We start from the raw sequence: 20,302 nt of genomic DNA, 5'->3' as shown, positions 1-20,302 counted from the left end.
GGGAGGCAGTGGAGGACAGAAGTGCCTGGCGTGCTCTGGTCCATGGGGTCACGAAGAGTCGGACACGACTAAACGACTAAACAACAACAACAACATCATAACCAAACAGTCCTAATCAGATTTCTTGTCTAGCCTCAGCAGCAGGAGCAGCAACTCACATGCAGATAAATTTCCCTCAAGTCCATTTCTTCATGGCTACGTGCAGCCACGTTGCCCATGTCAAAATGGCTGATATTTTATATCAAACATTATCATCAGAAAACTTGTCACAGCTATATTTTGAGTTGATCTCTGCTAGAATGTTGAACAGTTTCATCTTACTTTCATCAGTCCATAGGAAGCGATGCTGAGAGAGTAACTTTGATCCTCAAACCTGCACCCCTTGTCTCTTGCACACTTTTCTTCAGGCTGCCTTTGTGTGACACTTCTCAAATTATACCAGTTTTAACTGTTGGACCCTAGTTTGGAAATGTGGCAAGAAAACCACAGGAAGAGCCCTTCTGGATCTGACCATATACCCGTCTAGTCCAGCATCCTGTTTTCAACCAGGGAAGCCCACAAGCAAGTCTTGAAGGCAAGAGCTCACCCTCCCTGTTTCTAGCAATATATTTATTGCCTTTAAAAATCCAAAGAGGCTCCAGGTTTCTCTTTAGACAGCTGCATCTTGCAAAACCCCACGCCTTGCAAATCTGCACCATCATTTGAGAGTACTGTACTTCTAAAATAAATACCACTATGCATTAGAATCTTGAAACTCTTAATAATTATGGTAAAGTAGGAAGCTGCCTTAAACTGAGTCAGACCATCTAGCTCAGTACTGTCTACACTGACAGAAGCTATTCAGGTTTCAGGCAGGATTCTCTCCTAACCCTACCTGGACTTGGTGGGGATTGAACCTGGGACCTTCTGCATTCAAGGCAGATGCTCTACCAATGAGCTACAGCCTCATGCAGTCCCAAACACATTATCAAAATGCAATGATTTGAGGCAGCCTTGCCCAACCTGGTGCCCTCCAGGAGGTTTTGACTACAATTCCTATCATTCCTTACCATTAGCCATGCTGGCTGAAGTTAATAGTCCAAAACATCTGGAGGGCACCAAGCTGGGGCTAGCTGAAAAAATCTGAAGAGTGTTTTTCATACACTTCTTGCACTTATTTTTGATTAGTTTTGGACTAATTAGTCAGTACCGAAACTGCTATCATTAGCAGAAATTTTAACTACTGTGCTGTATGCGAAAGAATGTCAATGAACAAAGGTGCTCACATAACACTGGAAAGAGTACAATGCCAGAAATACAAACAATTACAGCTAACATTGGCCATAATTCCGTTAAAGAAATTGTTTTCTGATTATCAGTAGTGGTAATCTTAGATGAAACAAGATTTCGTAACTAATGGAAAAAAATGCCACTGATGGTGTGTGTGTGTGTGTGTGTGTGTGTGTGTGTTCCCTAAGGTCAAGACACCTACATCACAATAAATCATAATAAGCCTGTAAGTATTTTATCAGACTTGGACTTACTATCAATTTACTTAGGTGAGGAAATAGCAAAAAAATAGTATGTATCTTTTTTCCAAGTGTTAGATAATTTGGCAACAGCAAAATCTCATTTGCCATACTTAGATGGCTTGCCCTACATTTGTAGCAGAGTCTATCACAGCATAATAAGTAATATCAAAAGAAATTGGAAAACCCTCAGAGAAAGAATGAAGACGTTCTACCCAATCAACACCAAGACTCTCCTGTAGTAAGGACAGCAAGACAGGAAGTACGTGGACACTTCTAATTCACGCTAAGCTTGTTATTTCCAAGTAATTTCCTCAAACATATGCACCTCATTATTTGCTCATTTAAACGGAATACAAGCATAGGAGTCTGTGGCTGCATCCTTTTAATCAGGACTTTGAAGTCATTTGATGCTTGCCATATCAACTGCTTGTTTTATTCCACATGATGTACTGACAACAGTACTGTCCATATACCAAGATATGATAAAAAGGATGCTTGCTTTGACTTTTGAATTGCTACCACTTTAGTTTTAAACCTGCTACTTACTGCTACCAGCTCCCACAGGGTGGGCTAGAACCAGCTGGTGAGTGACAGAAACCTTTTGAATATTTACACAAGCTGCTGGCAGTGGGTTATGAAGACAATGCAGCACAAAGAAGCTCTGTTTCATTTCCGGGTCATAGATGGGAACCAACATGTGAACAAAGGGGGTGGAAACTGCACTGGCAAGTCTCCCAGCTAAAACGCTTGGGAGCCAGCCTTGGTTACTTTTGTATACTACAAAATGAAAAACAACACTCACCTTGAAACAAACTCAGTGTGGTTAAAGGCTGTTGACAGTGACAATGCCAAGTGGTACAGGTTTTGCAGAAATGACTAAACTGGGGCATGATGCTACAAAATGGGCTGTGCTCTCACCTTTAGTTCACAGCAACCATCAAAGCAGAAATCCAGTGAGTAACCTATTGGGTTTTAAGAGACATAGCTATATCTGCCAGCTCCAGGTGCCTTACTGTTTCAAATGAAGAGATTAGGGGAGTTGAAGGACAAGCCTTTATATTATTCAATTTCCTAATTCCAATAGCATCTCCTACCATCTAAATTGCCCTTCTTACAAAATAGACTGCCATGAGGTATCATTTTTAATTCCCAAATAAACTGTATTTTCTGCCTATGTCATCCAGACTTTAGAACACTATAAACGACAGTAAGTCCATGTAAATATACTTTGTGATTTTTGAAAGAGTCACCTGCTACAATCTCTAGCTTTGAAAGTACGCAGGAGTTTCCCAACCTCATAAATACAATATTCTAAATTCAGCTCCATTTATAAAACAAAAGCTTTTTCAAAAGCAATATTTAAAGAAGAAAACACAGATCAAAATGCTACTATTGAAACAACAAGTTTTCTTTATTTGAAGTGTTGCACATAAATACACAACTTCACCTCACAGAGATATATCTTGGTTGCTAGGGGTGGGGTCTAAGAAAAACAAAGCAAATGAGCACAGGAGTTGTTTAGGATGCAGGTGAGTCATCTTAAAAGTCCAGCAGCTGTTTTGGAAATCTGTATCAAATTAGGTTATACTGCAATGAAGCAATTAAAATATGCCAGGTTTCCCATATTCCTACATAAAGTTATGGGGTGGTGAAGACCAGCACCCTCCTTCCCAGCCTCTTTAACCCAAAACAAGACCTGCAGGCCTCCCTACATAGAAAACGCAACCATACCTTCATGGGTAGGTTCAGGGTCGGGCGTAAGAGAGATGTCATCCAGCTCTCGCAAACAGAGCCATTCTCCATCCATGGACACTCGGAATTTGCAAAGATAGATGGTCTCCATGGCAGCTTGTGTGATCTTGTCTGTGGTGGGGGTTGGCATATCGCTTTGAGGCGTCAGAGCAGACATGATGACTCAGCTGGTACAACAATAAAATAAAATATATAGGCTAAAAGGGGGGGAAGGCTTTCTGATGATGGGGGGGAAATACCTTGCTAAGTCAAAAAAGAGCCGCTGAAAAATCACGCAGCTGCACAAGTCTGAGAAAGGCAAGGCACAGTGCAAAGGGAAGAAAAGATGCCTCTTCTCCTCTGTGGTCTCTTCCTCTGTTTTCTTCCGCAAGACACACTCTTTTCTTCAGTTTGACTATAAGCAGCGTACTGGTAAATGACCACAGCAAATTTGGCCTTCAGAGGGTAGGAGAAGCTCTGTTTACTATTTGCTAAAGATGCTTAAAAAATAATAATCCAAAATGGTAAAATGCATTGAAGAAAACACATCCAGAATTGCAGAAATCGACGAGGCTCTCTTGCTCTCTCACCCCTCCAGACAAGCCAAGATACAGAGTGATAATAGGATTGGTTGTGCGCAGTAAGCAGGGTGTTGACCAAAATGGCTGACTAATGAACTGAACTGAAAATTCAGACTCATGTGACCAGCTTGCACTGAACGTAGAGCAGGCAATTCCCAGGATGCTTTATAGATGCTGCTGCTGCTGCTGCTGATGCTGCTGCTGCTGCTGATGCAGGAAGAGCAATGAAGCTGATCTTGCTCTCAGCATCCACAGCCTCTTTTCAGACTGTGCTAGTCAATCTGCGATCACAGACATAACACAATGCATGCTTTTCTCCTCAGCCTGCCTCACGGTACAAAGAGATGTAAAACATGCCCATTAGCAGTCAAAAGTAAGAATCGTATACAGTAGTTGGGGTCATGGAACTGCAACAAAAATTAAGCACAAGCAGAGTATTAGCAAATACGTTAAATGTTGTAACTTCTTAGAAAGTGTGTCAGTTTCCAATAAGAACATTAATGTTCTAATGTTCTTATTAATGAAGATAATAAGAAGAAAAAAGATGACAATATATTTTATCAGCTTTGGATTTAACCACTCTCCTGCTAGCCATAGGCAACGAAGAATTGCATTGGGGGGGGGGGGGAGGACTGGTGGAAAAGTACAGAGCACTGCATCCCTCTTCTGCATGAAGCATAGAGATCAAGCAGGCTGCCAGGGGACAAAAGTTCCCTTTTCCACATCCAGCATCGAAATGCAGATGGCTGCTGGAGCACTGCTTATTTACAAAGCTGTATTCTATTGATAAGGTCTGGTAAATACACCAGAAGAATTGCAAGGTCAATGCATGCCCAAAATCTCTATAGAAGATCATAGTCACCCTTCAGCAAAGCTATCTTTCCAATCTGTAACCCAATATGTACAGGTTTCTAATTTATTCATTAACCTCACAATTTCTCACCAGACTGATAAGTGAAGAGGGACACTTTTTCAGTTCTTGGACACAGGCCCCATCTGTTTTACTTATGGCTATCATTTGATGCCTAGACATAAGTGTATCTTTAAACCTAGTGCTATTGAGAAAGCTTGAGACATGAGTCCAAGAGGGAATTACTATTGGGTGGATATCTAATGACCAAAACGTACTCCATACTGAGAAGAATATGAAGTTACATCCATATGTTACAGGAAAGCAGTATTATATCAATCATGTCTCTGCCCTGGCTCTTGTTTAAAATCTTCATTAAGAATTTGCTGTAAAGAGTGAATAAAGGAACCATATACTTATCAGATAAAAAAAACCTGGGGAGAATTGTGCACATTTTAAAACCATAAATGAACTTTCAGATGGCTCTAAATGTAAGAGTTGCTCTGCCAAAAAACCAAAATGCACAAAGGACAAATATTTAAAACTGTGCATAAAATTCTATACACAAGCAACAGATAAAGGATATATGACAGTAGAAAGTCTAAGACCCATAAACCAAGTTTGAATAAGGCAATACCATTCAATCTTGCATTAAAACAATTATTACAGTAAAACTGTCCCGCTCCTATTGCAGGAGAAATGTTATATTCACAGAACTGTGCCAAAATACTGCATAGATTGAAATTGCCACATTAAGAGTAGTGTGAATGCAAACTCTCAGATGGATACAAATTCAAAGGACACAGCACTATCATGAGGTTGCTGACCAAATTATGGCTAACATATCACAGAAACACAGTGGCCATCTGTGCATGCTTTGCTACTGTCACAGTCTGAAAGCTTGCTCTAACATACTTGTTCAGCAGTACATACAATGCTATAATAAAGGTAAAGGTACCCCTGCCCGTACGGGCCAGTCGTGTTCGACTCTAGGGTTGTGCGCCCATCTCACTTAAGAGGCCGGGGCCAGCGCTGTCCGGAGACACTTCCGGGTCACGTGGCCAGCGTGACGAAGCTGCTCTGGCGAGCCGGCACCAGCACAGCACACGGAAACGCCGTTTACCTTCCCACTATAAAGCGGTATCTATTTATCTACTTGCACTTAAGGGTGCTTTCGAACTGCTAGGTGGGCAGGAGCTGGGACTGAAAGACGGGAGCTCACCCCGCCGCGGGGATTCGAACCGCCGACCATGCGATCGGCAAGCCCTAGGCACTGAGGTTTTACCCACAGCGCCACCCGTGTCCCTTATACAATGCTATAGAAAGTGCCAATCAGCTCCTTGGGAAATTGGAAGCCACATGAAATTAGAAGCCCGGAAGGTTATTCCCTACATCAAGAGAGAAGCAACTGATAATAGGAGACATTTATAGAAATCAAAATTAAATCAAACAGGGTAAGAATCTCTTCCATTTTAGGAATAGCATACACACAAAATCACTGTTTTCCAGTATGAGTTACTTGAACTGGAAGATAAACTGAAAATAGTTCTCGTGGATACATTACAAGAATAGGAACTGATCGGGAGGTAAGCCTTGAGATAAGCAGACTCTTAGAGACAAGCATATGTAATCTGTCCTGCATTTATACTACTAGAAAAGAAAAGAAATTATCTTCCACACTGCTCAGAGTAAAAGGGCTGGTTGGAACTTACAGAAGCACCCATGAGGCTCACACCTAGGCAAAAAACTCACAAAGAAGTGTCATTTGTGATAACAAGTGCCTTTATGTGGGGGAAACACACCTAACAGCTACCACTTGTACAACCATAACAGCTCTTTTTTGGGACCAAAATAAACATGCACTTCCCAGCACCCATATGTATAGCCCCAGCACAGGGATGCCAGTGTTCACCTCAGACTGAGCACTGCCTAGCCGCAACCATAGCAGGGGCTCTCATGTACTACCAAGGTGTCTGCAAAGAGGCTGTCTAATCATAAAAGCAGCCTGAAATGTCTTCACTAAAAATTAAAAAAAACTGCCAGCAATGATGGAAGTATCCTGGTAAAAGAGCCTTTAATACCAAACACTGCTATAAGTTGATATGGGTGCTTGAACTTTCCTGTGTGTTCAACCCATGCTATACCCAAGTCAAAAATATAACTTTTTACTGCATTGCTAAATGTCAACTTCAAGACAAGTGCAGCACCCATCATCAGCCACACAGGTACAACATAGCAACTGATGAGACTGAATAAGCCAATGGAAGAGAAGGGTAAACTTTGAGCTGATAACTCAACCATACCATGCACTCAATGATTTTATGATTCCAGAAACACCAACAGGGGAAAAAACATTGACAGTATGGTCTTGTAGGCAAATTATAAGGCTGTGTACACATTCATGTTTACTCTGCATCAAGTGCACTCTCACTGCTGGTTTGGGAAGTGGTATACACACATTAGCTATACCTAATCTGCTGTTCCTTATGAAATATTGAGTTTTGATTCAATCCCACCACCCCCCGCCAAAACTGCTTCAATATGAACTGAGAAAAAAAACTTCTAAGTCTGTAATGCATACGCAACTTTGGAGTCACTGTGAAGATACAAAAAAACTATTTGCAGGATTTTGCATGCTGTGGGTTAAACCACAGAGCCTAGGACTTGCCGATCAGAAGGTCAGCGGTTCAAATCCCCGTGACAGGGTGAGCTCCCGTTGCTCGCTCCCTGCTCCTGCCAACCTAGCAGTTCAAAAGCACATCAAAGGGCAAGTAGATAAATAGGTACCGCTCTGGCGGGAAGGTAAACGGCGTTTCCGTGCGCTGCTCTGGTTCACCAGAAGCAGCTTGCCATACTGGCCACATGACCCGGAAGCTGTATGCCGGCTCCCTCGGCCAATAAAGTGAGATGAGCGCCGCAACCCCAAAGTCGGCCACGACTGGACCTAATGGTCAGGGGTCCCTTTACCTTTACCTTACCTAAACAAACTATTTGAAAGTTGTTGAATCTTGCTTCAAGGTATATGAGGTAGGATTGGGCTGTGGACCTAATTTATATACTGGTTTGAGAATACAGAGAAAACCTGAACTGGTTTTATTTTGAAGCTGTTATGAGGCCTTGAGTTGGAGGCTAGAGCCAAGAGTACAGTGGAAAGATTTCCTTTGTTATCCCAGAAAACAGAATGCCTCCTATCACCTTTTTCCGCACAAGTTATTGCAAACAGTTGTTGTACTGGTTTTAGTGGTCTTTCTAATGAGACGACAGTACTGAGAGATCAAAAATGTGATGTGTACAAACTGATTATGGTTTATATTGATTATTTAGACTTTGTAGTAATTTGCTTTTAAAGCTCATGTATATATACGTGTAGCTTTGGATCAGCACATTCAAAGTAAACCTGACTGTTCCTGAAGACACATCTCTTTGCCCTGGCCTTTGGCATCTGAAATCTGTGTTCTAGGGTCCATACTAACGGTTTTTAACACTGAATTTTAAATTGTTGTAACCAACTCTGGGACCAGTTGGTGAAGGGCAGGTAATAAACATCATTATTATTATTATTATTATTATTATTATTATTATTACTACTACTACTACTACAGCATGAATATGCAAACACTTTGTAAGGGTGTTTTATGCAGTGCAACATTGTTCCCTTATTATCCAACACAGATGCTAAGTTCAATTTTGTGACAGATTTTTAAAAAGTATTTAAAAACAGAAGATGGTAGGTGATCATGGAACGATAGGCAATCATCAAAGGGCGGTAAAAGTACCTCAAAAGAACCCCAATTCACATTATCCCAATGCTATTCCTAGCAGAAAGGGAAATCACATAAATGCTACCAGGTCTAGGACTACTACTGCCTCTCTCTATTGCCTCAGCCTGAGAAAATAAGCTCTCTGCCAGAGTTTCCTCCTCTGCTTAAAAAAATCCACAAATGCCTAACTCACAAAGGTTTGGTTCATTAGCTTGACACGTCACTAACTCTTCAGTAATTTCTAAACAATCCAGTGTATATCACACCAGGCAGGTTAAACTGGTACCTCGGCATCACAGTCAAACATTCTTCTTCAACACTGGGATCACTGATAATTATTTGGTCTGCTTTCAGGCTCACTTCAAAGAGCAGATGCTCACATTTAAAGGTTTGCATGGCTTAGGGCCTAGGTATCTGCTGGACAATCTTCTCTTGTATCTATTAAAAATGTGGTGTTGACAATGTGTCACTGATGTGAATTGTGTATTAGTTCATGCGTTTCAAAAAAAATAAATAGTAAGTGCTGCTGCATTGGGGGTGGGGGTGGCGACTAGCTATTCTGCTTTTGTGTTGTGTTGTGTTGTACTTTTGTACTGTTTTATTGTTGTTAGCCGCCCTGAGCCCGGCTTCGGCTGGGGAGGGTGGGATATAAATAAAATTTATTATTATTATATTATTTTGTGCCTGTAACCCAGGTTCCTGGAGCCATTTGCCTCCTAGCTTTTCTACCTCTGTTTATCACACTGATATGCCCTCATGCTGGGATCTACATCTGAGGCAGTTCTCCACATGTCCCCACCATTGGAAGCAGGCAGGTGGCAAACAGGGGAAGCCTGCCTGCCCTTTTGGTGTTGGTATCCAACCTGTGAAATGCCCTCCCAACATTGTAAAATGCCCTCCCAACATTTCATGGACTGGTAAAGGTAAAGGTACCCCTGCCCGTACGGGCCAGTCTTGACAGACTCTGGGGTTGTGCCCCCATCTCATTTAAGAGGCCAGGGGCCAGCGCTGTCCGGAGACACTTCCGGGTCACGTGGCCAGCGTGACAAAGCTGCATCTGGCGAGCCAGAGCCGCACACAGAAACGCCGTTTACCTTCCCGCTAGAAAGCGGCCCCTATTTATCTACTTGCACCCGGAGGTGCTTTCAAACTGCTAGGTTGGCAGGCGCTGGACCGAGCAACGGGAGCGCACCCCGCCGCGGGGATTCGAACCGCCGACCTTTCGATCGGCAAGCCCTAGGCGCTGAGGCTTTTACCCACAGCGCCACCCGCGTCCCCTTCATGGACTGGTACCACATGGCAAAGAACTTCCTATTTCTCCAGGTGAACATTGCAAACTTTTAACATTTACCGGTAAGCAGCTATGAGTTTTTTTATTGATTGGAGCTTACATCATGTGCTGTGCTATTATTTTGTATTTTTTGGTTGTATTTTACACAAGTAAGCAATTATGAGGATGATAAACCACGAGGGGACAGGGTATACATTTTTAGGGGGGGAAACAATCTTCACAGTTCTGTCAATCCATTTTTACACACATTCTAATAGTGCCCCACACTTCCATGCTTTATTCTTATAAACAGCTTTACAACTGCAAGAGTACAACTCAGAAACCTGCAACGTTTTATCTGGGAGACATACCCAAATATCCCTTTCTCTTAAGAGTCACATAACATTTTCCCTTCTTGCATTAGGGAGCCATCAGCACCACAGTGTTGGAAGCCTCTATGTGTGATATAAATCATTATTACAGTAGTAATAATGATGATCAGTTTAATAGACAAAACTCTTGAACACCCAAGGCTGCTAGAATCTTAACACAATGCAGTTACTAACACTTAAAACAATCAGCTTGACTCTTTCATTCGCTCAAAATCTTCTCACCCCAGTGACGCTATTATACCTATTGAAAAGACAAATGGCATTGTGGAAGGAGAAAGAAAGACCTCCTTATCATTTCACCAGAAGTTCCAGAGTTAATTCTTTGTTAAAACAAGCCCTTAGAACAAAATAAAATGAAACGGCAGAAGAAAATCTAATAAAGTCCTCAATTCCAAAGCAAGTCTCATTCAAGACTCAGCAGTTTTTCTAATTCATCCTCATGATTCAAATCACCACGTATCAAAAAGTTAAAGCAATCACCAGTTCGTTGTTCTTTAAATCAATAAAGACACAGAGAATGAAGTTCCCAGCCAATTTGTGTTTCAGTACAAAGCTGATGTTTTCAAATATTGCGGGGTGGGGTGGGATGGTGTAAAGCAGTGATATCCTGAACCTAAAAAGGACCCAAAACTTGGGTCACTAAGGCTGCAGCCCTAACTGCACTTACCTGAGAGTAAGCCCTGCTAAATCAAAAAGGACCTTACTTCTGAGTAGACAGTAGGACTGCAGCAAGAAACACAGCTGGGAATTAGTGTTTTAACGTCTCAGCCAGAAGAAAATATAATATTGGAGATTAGGGAGAAAGGAATATGAATTGATGGGGGGGGCTGAGGAGAGACCAAAAACCACAGCTAGAAAGACAAGGCACACTTTCTGGAGAGCAAGTCTCACACACAGTTGCTTGGGGCGAGGACTGCAGAGGGATCCCAGTTGGGTCTTGCATGTGTGTGTGTGTTTTTCAGAAAAACGTAGACTTGGAAGGGATCCTGAGGGTCATCTAGCCCAACCCCCTGCAATGCTTTTTACCTTGCATTGATCTCAATAACCCCCAGTGCCTTTTTTCTTTTTAGTCGGATAGACGATTAACAGGCTTGTTTCATAAATAAGGGGGAGGGAGGGTTGCTGGCTTGGTTCGGTTTGCCTTTGTTCTAGTTTTTAGCATTCGCTAAATAGTTACATGCTGTGAGCCGCCCTGATATCTATGGGTGTGGGGCAGTAATAATAATAATAATAATAATAATAATAATAATAATAATAGTGATGTTTTTCGCAGGGCTTGGACTGAGCTGGTGATGGTCAGCTGCTGGAATGAATGGGGTCGGTGCTAAATGGTCTGGCTTGCTTTACAACCCCTAGGACCTTGTTGGTGGGGTGGGGTGTCGGAGAAGAAGCCCACCCCCCTAAAAAGAAAAGGAAGGAGGAGGAGGAAAGCGAAGGGAGGAGGCTTCCCCTCCCTCCCTCCCTCCCTCCCTGGGACAAGAGTTGCCCGTAACATTACACAACGTTGGGGGGCGGATGACAGCCGAGCACACCATGTGCGGCGGACACGCAGGGCGCGGTTCGGGCAGAGAGAGGAGAAACCAGGGCGGCAGCGGCAGCTTCTGCCGGGAGACGGGAAGGGAGGAGCGGCGTTGCCTACTACTCACGGGCGCCGCCGGCTCGGTGCTGCTGCCCGGTCTCGGGCCCGATGTAGCTGAGCAGGACGGGCAAGGGGACCCCGCAAGGGCCCGGCGGGGCGGCTCTCCAGGCGCTCTGGGGCTGCAAGCCCGGCGCGGCGGCGCCTCCACGGCCCGGGTAGAGGAGGAAGAAAGGGGGCGAGTCGGGGGGCGCCTCCTCTTCTTCTTCTTCCTCCGTGGCGGCGGCGGCGGCTTTGCCCTCCTCCTCCTCCTCGCGCTCCGCTTCCCCCTCGCCGTCGCCCGCCTCTCTCTTCCCCGCTCCCTCCATGCTCCCTCAGAGGCTGAGGGTGGCGGCAGCGGCGGCGGCGGCGGCTCCCTCTTTTTCTCTCCCTTCTTCCTCCTGGACGGCGGCGAGAGTGAGCGGGCAACTTTTTCCACAGGGCGGGCGAAAGAAAGCGGCGGCGGCGGCGGCGCCTCCTTCTCCCGCCTAGACCAGCCCCCTTCCTAAGCCCTGACTGGGCCCAGGCCGACCGGAGGTTGAGATGGGCCGTCCCGGCCTCGAGCGGAGCTCCGCCCCCGTCTTGCCTGGCTCTTCTTTCTCCCCTCACGGCCGCTGTGGGCTCCGCGCTGGCGCTTTCCCGCCGCTTTGTGGTGGTGGGGGAGGGGAAGGTTCTTGCCCCTCTCCTTTTCCCTCCCGAGGGGCCACTTCGGTAGGGGGTCAGTTCTGACCCCTTTACTTTGGGGGGTGGGGTGGGTCCGTTTTGACCCTTTCTCCCTCAGGAGTGGACACATTTCCCGCCCCCTAGGAAGGGCGAGCCCTTTGGGGTCAGTTCGTGCCCTTCCCGCCTCTGAAATATGGCGTGTGTGTGTGTTTTCTTCCTCCTCATTTTATCCTCACAACAACCCTGATAGGTTTGGCTGAGAAAGTTGACTGGCCCAAGATCGCTCTGTGAGGTTCAATCCTTGGCATTTCCAGGCAGCGCTCAGAAAGGTTCCCGCTTGAAACTCTTAACCAGCCATTACTACCAAAAGGTCAAAGAACTGTGTCCAGTTCTGGGCACCACAGTTCAAGAAGGACACTGACAAACTGGAACGTGTCCAGAGGAGGGCAACCAAAATGGTCAAAGGCCTGGAAACGATGCCTTATGAGGAACGGCTAAGGGAGCTGGGCATGTTTAGCCTGGAGAAGAGGAGGTTAAGGGGTGATATGATAGCCATGTTCAAATATATAAAAGGATGTCACATAGAGGAGGGAGAAAGGTTGTTTTCTGCTGCTCCAGAGAAGCGGACACGGAGCAATGGATCCAAACTACAAGAAAGAAGATTCCACCTAAACATTAGGAAGAACTTCCTGACAGTAAGAGCTGTTTGACAGTGGAATTTGCTGCCAAGGAGTGTGGTGGAGTCTCCTTCTTTGGAGGTCTTTAAGCAGAGGCTTGACAACCATATGTCAGGAGTGCTCTGATGGTGTTTCCTGCTTGGCAGGGGGTTGGACTCGATGGCCCTTGTGGTCTCTTCCAATTCTATGATTCTAAGTATTGTTCCCTTTCCCCACTCTACCCCTTGACTGCCCCCTCCACCCATTTATGGCTAGGCAGAAATACAAACCTATGGTTCCTTAATCAAACACACTTGCTTGGCTTTTACTGCAAGCATATTGAGAAGCCATCGTGAAGCGTGGCCTCTCCTCGTAAATGCACACAGAAGAATATGTCTATATTTGCTTACCTCAAATGATCTAGACATGGTCTGTTTGCTAATTTCTGCACAGGGGCACTTTCCCTGCAGAAGATAAAAACTCAAACTGCAGCCCGTTTAAAAAGCTTGCCTTAATCTTCCATTTCACCACTTTATTCCCTTTACAAAGTGATCTCTCAAACATTACAGAGAATTTACAAACTTTTCAAATAAACACCATGGTTCACTCTTATTTCTGATGCCCTAGCATGAGCATCAAACCAAAGACACCACCCAATAGGCTTCGGGGGAATGCTAAGATTTTCAAAAGTGCAATAATATTTGGGGGAGGGGACTAAAGAGGTGTGCAAAAACAGCCTACTGAGGACCAACCATGATTACTGACCACTGTGCTGTTTGTGGGCACAGGATGTAGAGAGGAAGGTAGATGGAATATCACAAAGCATTGCAGCAAAAAAGTCCTCTACATTGCAAGAGTTTGTCCCACTTGTCAGTCCTTAAAACCACATCTCAAAATCATGGCTTGCTCTACAAAAAGACTGACCTCTCCCCACCTGCAACGGAAGTTACTTTTCTGTAAAGTAACTTCCAATCACTATTTTCTGTAGCCTTAAACCCCTCACAATTTTAATTACAATGTTAATTACAATGTTGGTGCCCACCACTAAAAACAACTCATCACAGCATGTGCCTCTATGCTTCAGGGTTAATATCCCTTTAAAAAAATTAACTACTAATAGGCATCCCCTCACAGTTCATTTCTGAATGGTTTCTAGTCATTATGTTAAACATGCCTGCTAACATTTTAAAATCAAAAAGTGATTGGCTTTGGCTTCACTCAACCCAGCTACCAATGCACCATATGCTAAACTGTGGCTTCAAATATGTATACTGTATTAATGTAGAGCACACAGGTAACTAAGAAGGTATACAAAGTATATAGAAAGTTTTTGTGAGTCTGAATGAAGCAAATTAAACTTATACATTAGAAGCTTTACCTGCCAAAGCTCTTATCATTCACAACATACAGGACCGTCTCCACTTTCGCATTGGATCTGATCAGCCTAGCCCTAAGTGCATGCTCAAGATAGCTTAATGCAGATTAAATATTCCTTGGGTCCCTTAAGAACTAAGGAGAGCCTTATTGGGTCAGGCCAAAGTATCTGAAACTCAATCCTGGGCATATTAACTAAGAATTCCCATTGAGCTCAATGCAGTTACTGAAAGTCAAAAGTGCACAGAAATGCAACCTAGCAGGTCAAAAAGTGGTGGAAGGTGAGAGGATTGTTGACCTGCTATGTTCTCAATGCAGTGATTGGGATTTACATTTAAACACAGTGCCTGGTTACTGCGGATGACCACAAAGATGAGCTGCTGGACAAATGAAACAACTGGGAAAGGCAGTTGCCCTGAACTTTGCATACTATGAACAATGCTGCTTTCTCCATGTTAAAATAAATACATATTGCCTTTATTTACCCCAAAAATGAACATTTATTGAGCTCACATTCACTGCCTTCAGCGAGTAAAAAAAGAATTATACAAAGAGAATCACTTAAGCTTAACACTTTTCTTAACTCCAGCACGAATGCCAGACAGTTCGCCTCCGTATCTTTGTTCTTCTCTTCGGACCTCACGGACCTGCCCCTTCCTGCGAATCTTGGCACGTCTGAATTTCTCACGGTGCTTGACTCTTGGGTTACGATCAATCTTTTTCCTTCTGGGTGTGAGGCCTTTATTCTTGACAATCTGGTATGTTGCACCTCTCTTTTGATCTCCTGCTTCCTCTTCCATAACCAGGTCTTCCACACATTCTGTTTCTTCTCGTTTCCTCTTTTTCTTAAGCTTTATCTTTTCTTCCATCTCCTTATAATAATTCAGGGCAGCCTCCTCATCCAAATCTGAATCATCTGTAGGTTCTTCAGCATCCTTATCATTAGAAAGCTCACCAACAGCTTTAGGTTTGATTTTATTAACAGGCTTTCTAGCAGGCACACTAAGCTTCTTCCTACCTTCCACATCACCAGCATCACTACTATGGAATTCATTAAGGAGCAGACGAATCTCCGGTGACAGTTTTTGGTCCACAGTCGCCAAGTCATTTATTAAATTTCTGTAACTTACAAGTCTTTCAATGACAGGGTGACCGTGAACTGGAATCCTTTTGGCTTTCAGCACCAAGTAAAAACTAATGTTGCAGCAATAGTTCAAATAGAGATGGTATTTGGTCTGTAAATACTGGCTGCCCTTTCCCTCTGGGATGACCCCATCTTTTACCATTTGCATGAGCGGCTCCAGTTCATCTCTGAGCTCAGTTAACTTGGCTTCAAAGTCCTGAATCAGCTCCAGCAACTCCGGGGATTCCTTTTTCAACAGCTTCAACTTCTCTTTTTTAGAGAGAGACTGCAAGTCCTTGGCAATTTTCGACCCGGACTCTTTTCGACCTGGCTCCTGGGCTGCCGCAGCGTAGGCCTCTATCAGGTCCAGGCCGTAGTCATCCTCCCCCAGATTCTGCACCAGCCTTTTCTGAATGGCTTGGGCCTCCTCCTCTTCCTCCAGCTCCTCGGCTTCGGCTTCCTCTTGGCTCTGCTTGGCTGCTTTGGAGCGAGCCGCAGCCTTGCCGTAGTCGGTGCCGTAATAGAGCTGTTTCCGCTGGCCCCAGGCGAACTCATGGGGGAGGCCGAGGTCTCCGCTGCCGCCCCGCTGCTCCTCCAGGTCGCTGTCCATATCCAGGGGCTCGCCTTCGCCTCCATCCTCGTCGTCGTCCGCGCCCTCATCTTCTCCATCTTCCTCCGTCTCACTCTCCTCAGAGAGCTCTAGTCCCAAGACCTCCTCCTCGCCATCTTCCTCCTCCTCCTCCTCCTCGCTGCCCAACGCCGCCAGCACTGCCTCCTCCAGACGCCGCTGGTGGAAATCGTCTGCCTCCTCCGTGAAGATCGGGGCTCCCGGCTCCGGCTCCTCCATCTTTTCCTCCTGCGGCTGCGAGGCCCTCAGGCCCGGGGCTATTCTCCGCCGTGGCTTCCCCATGTTGCCGGCAGTGAGGACGGATCGGCAGTTGGCAAACCAGCGTGCAGTATTGCTGCTGTGCGGCCGCCAACGCACAACACTACTTCCGGGTCGAAGGTCGGTGCGCCTTGGAAACAGGCTTTCACTTCCGGTTCACAAGAAACGGGTAAGCCGCCGCCCCCGCCTCCACCTAACTAATTCCAAATTGTCATTTCGTTGTTCAGGAAATAACCGGCGGCCGTAAGTCTGACGCTTGCCGTCCTTAATCTATGCGTCTCCAGTATATCCCGAACTGTACAGCGACCTTGCTTTCGAGGTGCTTTACTTCCTGCCTGGACTAAGCGAGTAAATTCTACATCCGGTCGGTTGATGCTCACTGCTTCCGCCTCACTTGTGGACGCTCTGGTTTCGGTAAGAAGCATAGAGAGGTGATGGGGAGGGGGCGAGGCGGGGCGTTCGGCCGATGAAGTGCGCATGCGAGAACCGCAGGGGGACACGTGGCCGACGTAAAGCATGCGGCGTAATGGAGTGCTAAGCGGGTGTATCTCAGCCTCTTCCGCTGCTTCCATTTAATAGAACGAGCATCCACACAGGTCCAAGATACATATTAATCGATGCCAGTTAATAGCAATGCACTGTTCACTCAGCTCGATAGACAGATAGATGTCTATTTATTTCTCCTTAGGAATCTGCTTTATGCTGAGTCAGACTTTTGGTCCATCTGGGTTAGTGTTGTCTACACTGACTGGCAGCGGCTTTCTAGGCAGCAGCCTCGCAACTCACCCTGCAGGGACCGAAGCTGGGAATCAGCTACATCAGGGGTGGGGTTTGGTAATATGGCTCCCTGAACAAGACAGATTGGGCGCCCCTTCCCCCCAAATATTATTTTCCACAATATTTCATTTTGGTACAGCTGCTTTTTAAATGGGTCTTCTATAGGTACCCGTATAAATATAAGTATTGTTGTTGTGCTCCCTGTCTGCTCCACACCACCCTAAACCTGGTGTTGTCTGCTTGCAAGGCAGCCACTGAGCTATGGTGGCCCTTCCCTTAAAGAAAGAAAGAACAGACCTCCTGGATTTTTTCCCTGAGGAGAACAGACACCCTGCTTTAGCAACCGAAGGAGTGGTGGAAAGTGTGAAATGACAGTGTTGTTGTTCTCTCCCTGCTCACACTGCTAGGACTTGGGGTCTCTGGATGAAACCTGATTCAGAACAAGCAATGGTGTTGCTGCTCATATTGTGAGATCATTTCGTTGCCACAAGATGGAGACAGATGCCGACTTTTAGCTTTTCGAAAGGATAAAATATATGTTCGGGTGGAAGCAGCTAACATGATGCCTTCTAGATGTTGGACTCCCATTTCCCATCAGCCTCAGCCGGAATGGCTAATGGTCAGGGATTATGGGAGTTTGAGTCCAACAACATCTGGAGGGTACCACACATTAGCAGCTCCTGCCATAGAAGGTAGGTTAATTGATGGATGCTGGCCACTGTTACTGAACAGTGGATGCTGGCCTTCAGTTACTGAAGCGTACATTGGAATATCAAAAGGTGGACCGCCACATGCGAATTTCCCCAGAATAATCTGCTAGTTGCCATCAGAAACAAAATCCTGGGCTTCATGGGTCTTTGATTAATCCAGAAAGGCAAGTCTTGACATTTTTACATCTTCAGGACTGCCAATGGATTAACAGAATCGATAAATATATCAGTTTAAGCAAAGTAAGTCTGCAACCCTATACAAGTCTATACATGGAATATACTTCTGAGTAGGCCTACATAGGCTTGTGCTGCTGGTAATATATTAAATCCAAATTAATTTGCATATTAATAAAAACAATTGGCTTATATGGAAATGAACATTCTTTTTTCGTTTCTAGATAATTCATGTACCTGCGACAGCAGGGACTGCCTTAGTAATTAATGTAGAAAACATAATGTAGAAAACATGCTTTTTCTGAGAGGACACCTTCCACCTACAGTTCTTGTAAGTTCAATAAACACTTCCATGAGTTTTGCAAGCACATTTTTAGGCCATTAAAAGGCTTTTGATCACTGGTTAACTGAGTAAACACCACAGCCCCAAATGACATAGGAGGGTGTTAATAGGCAAGAATTGGTGCAGAGTCCGTGGCACCATTCACATAACAAAAACTACCATAGAGATATCAAGTTTTTCAAAAGTAGCAAGTCCATGGCTTCACTTTTGAAAAACAGGTCTGCAGTCCTTAGCTAACTGGGAACCACTGGTTTAGTCTAACCTGCTTGATGCAAGAAGGCTTTCCCCTAACAGATGACTTTTCCTGTCCAGACTCTGCTTAAAGACTTCCAGCGTGGGTGATCCCACCACCCCTCTAAGTAACGGGTTCTTTTACTGTCGGGTACCACTTACTGTCAAGTGGTTTCCTCCTAATATTGAAATGACACCTACCTGCCTATAGCTTAAGTCCATGAGATATAGTAGTGTCTTCTAGGGCACCAGAAAACAATTTTTTGCACTCTTCTATGACTGTGTGTGCATGACCCTTTACTCTAGCTCCAGTGTACTCGCATCGCTGGTGTTTGAAACCATGTACACGTGATGTTAGCCACAATCCCATAGCTGTCCTGTAGTTCTTGAGAAATCCTGCTGTTCAGTGCATTTCTCCTCAAACCAGCTTCCATCCAATTTGAAAAATGTCAGCCACATTCAATTTGCAGTTAAGCTGAGGTGTGTGCGCTTGAGACAACTCTTGCGTATGCCCAGATGACAGTTTTGTGAACAGGAGTTGGAAAGGTTGCAGGTGTGGAAAAAGCAGTCGTGCTTTGAGTGATGAAATCTGGTGCTTGCTGTGCTTTAAGGTGCTAAAGCAGAGCTTTCCAAACTTTTCATGCTGGTGACACACCTTTTAGACATGCATCATTTCGCAACACAGTCATTCAGTTTTACTCCCAAACCAGAGGTTAAACTAACCCCTTTCAATGACACACCTACACACTGCAGCCAACACACTAACATGTCACGACACACAGTTTGGAAAGCTCTGTCCCAAAGTGTATTTGACCTAAGTGTTAGCCTTTCAGGGATTTGAATAGTGCTGACATGTCCCTCCTCTGTCTTCTCTTCTCCAAGTTAAATACAACCAGTTCCTCCCACCTTTCCAGTTGTGCTTCTGGTACAGTTCCCTTTTTGATCTACTTGTGGAGGCTTTCAAGCTGCTTTTGGGGCTATCCTTCCACCTTAAGTTACCACAGTCAGTATGTTCTGCCAGGCTGGACTGCTGTTTCTTAGTGCCCTCTGTACATCAGCAAGGCATTGTAATCACTCAGAGTGAAGTAATGGTGATGAAAAGAACTCTTGCCTCTGAAACAAGCAGGCTGACCGATACCAAACCCAAGAGCCATTCTATGCAAAATAAGTGCAGGTGCCAGTTTCTTCTTAAGAAAACCACAGAGCAGGTGCAGCAGGGCCAGTTAAACTGGAATTTAGAGTTGCAGCTCTCTAAAGGAAAGGAAATGCAACTATTAGGGCGTTTAACCAAGTAAAGATGCTTAAATATTCAGATACCATGTATATAATTCAATAGCTTCATTAAAATATGAATTTGCATATGTTTTTATTCAAAGGAGCTCTAGGTGGCATACGTGGTTCTCCATCCTCCATCCTCCTTGCTTAATCCCCACGACAACCCTGTGAGGCAGGTTACGCTGAGAGGCAGTGACTAGCCGAAAGTCACCCAGGGAGCTTCATGCCTGAGCAGAGATGTGAACCCGTGTCTCCCACGGCCTGGTCTGAAACTCGAACCCAGGGGTCCGCAAGGTTTATCTTGCCTGGGCCGGATCGGTCCTGCGGAGATCCCTTCGTAGGCTGGATCTCGTGTGTGCATGAGGCGCACCTGCTATTT

At 44.9% G+C, this 20,302-nt stretch overlaps 2 protein-coding genes across 9 annotated transcripts in view; both read right to left on the bottom strand.

Moving 5' to 3' along the window:
- RUFY3 (RUN and FYVE domain containing 3) overlaps positions 1 to 12,376 on the bottom strand; it is a 53,379-nt gene extending 41,003 nt beyond the window's left edge. For 2 of the 8 annotated variants that reach the window (XM_053404386.1, XM_053404391.1), the window contains exon 1: positions 3,243 to 3,999. In XM_053404386.1, the coding sequence (XP_053260361.1) occupies positions 3,243 to 3,420 (178 nt within the window). In that variant the 5' untranslated portion in view covers positions 3,421 to 3,999. Of the gene's footprint in view, positions 1 to 3,242; positions 4,001 to 11,742 lie in introns of those variants that run through there. The other 6 variants (XM_053404389.1, XM_053404384.1, XM_053404390.1 and 3 more) reach the window with 6 other exon arrangements.
- A 1,150-nt stretch (positions 12,377 to 13,526) lies between these two features.
- UTP3 (UTP3 small subunit processome component) lies at positions 13,527 to 16,767 on the bottom strand. The gene has a single exon (XM_053404395.1). The coding sequence runs from the start codon at positions 16,435 to 16,437 to the stop codon at positions 14,962 to 14,964; it is 1,476 nt and encodes a 491-aa protein (XP_053260370.1). The 5' UTR covers positions 16,438 to 16,767; the 3' UTR covers positions 13,527 to 14,961.
- Between the last annotated feature and the right edge of the window lie 3,535 nt (positions 16,768 to 20,302).

This window comes from Podarcis raffonei, chromosome 9, assembly GCF_027172205.1.
Source record: "Podarcis raffonei isolate rPodRaf1 chromosome 9, rPodRaf1.pri, whole genome shotgun sequence".
NCBI lineage: Eukaryota > Metazoa > Chordata > Lepidosauria > Squamata > Lacertidae > Podarcis > Podarcis raffonei.
This window is presented reverse-complemented; position numbering and strand designations above follow the sequence as displayed.

Bases quoted from the DNA above. Each gene is read 5' to 3' on its own strand.
- UTP3 (XM_053404395.1), bottom strand. From the start codon at position 16,437: ATGGGGAAGCCACGGCGGAGAATAGCCCCGGGCCTGAGGGCCTCGCAG.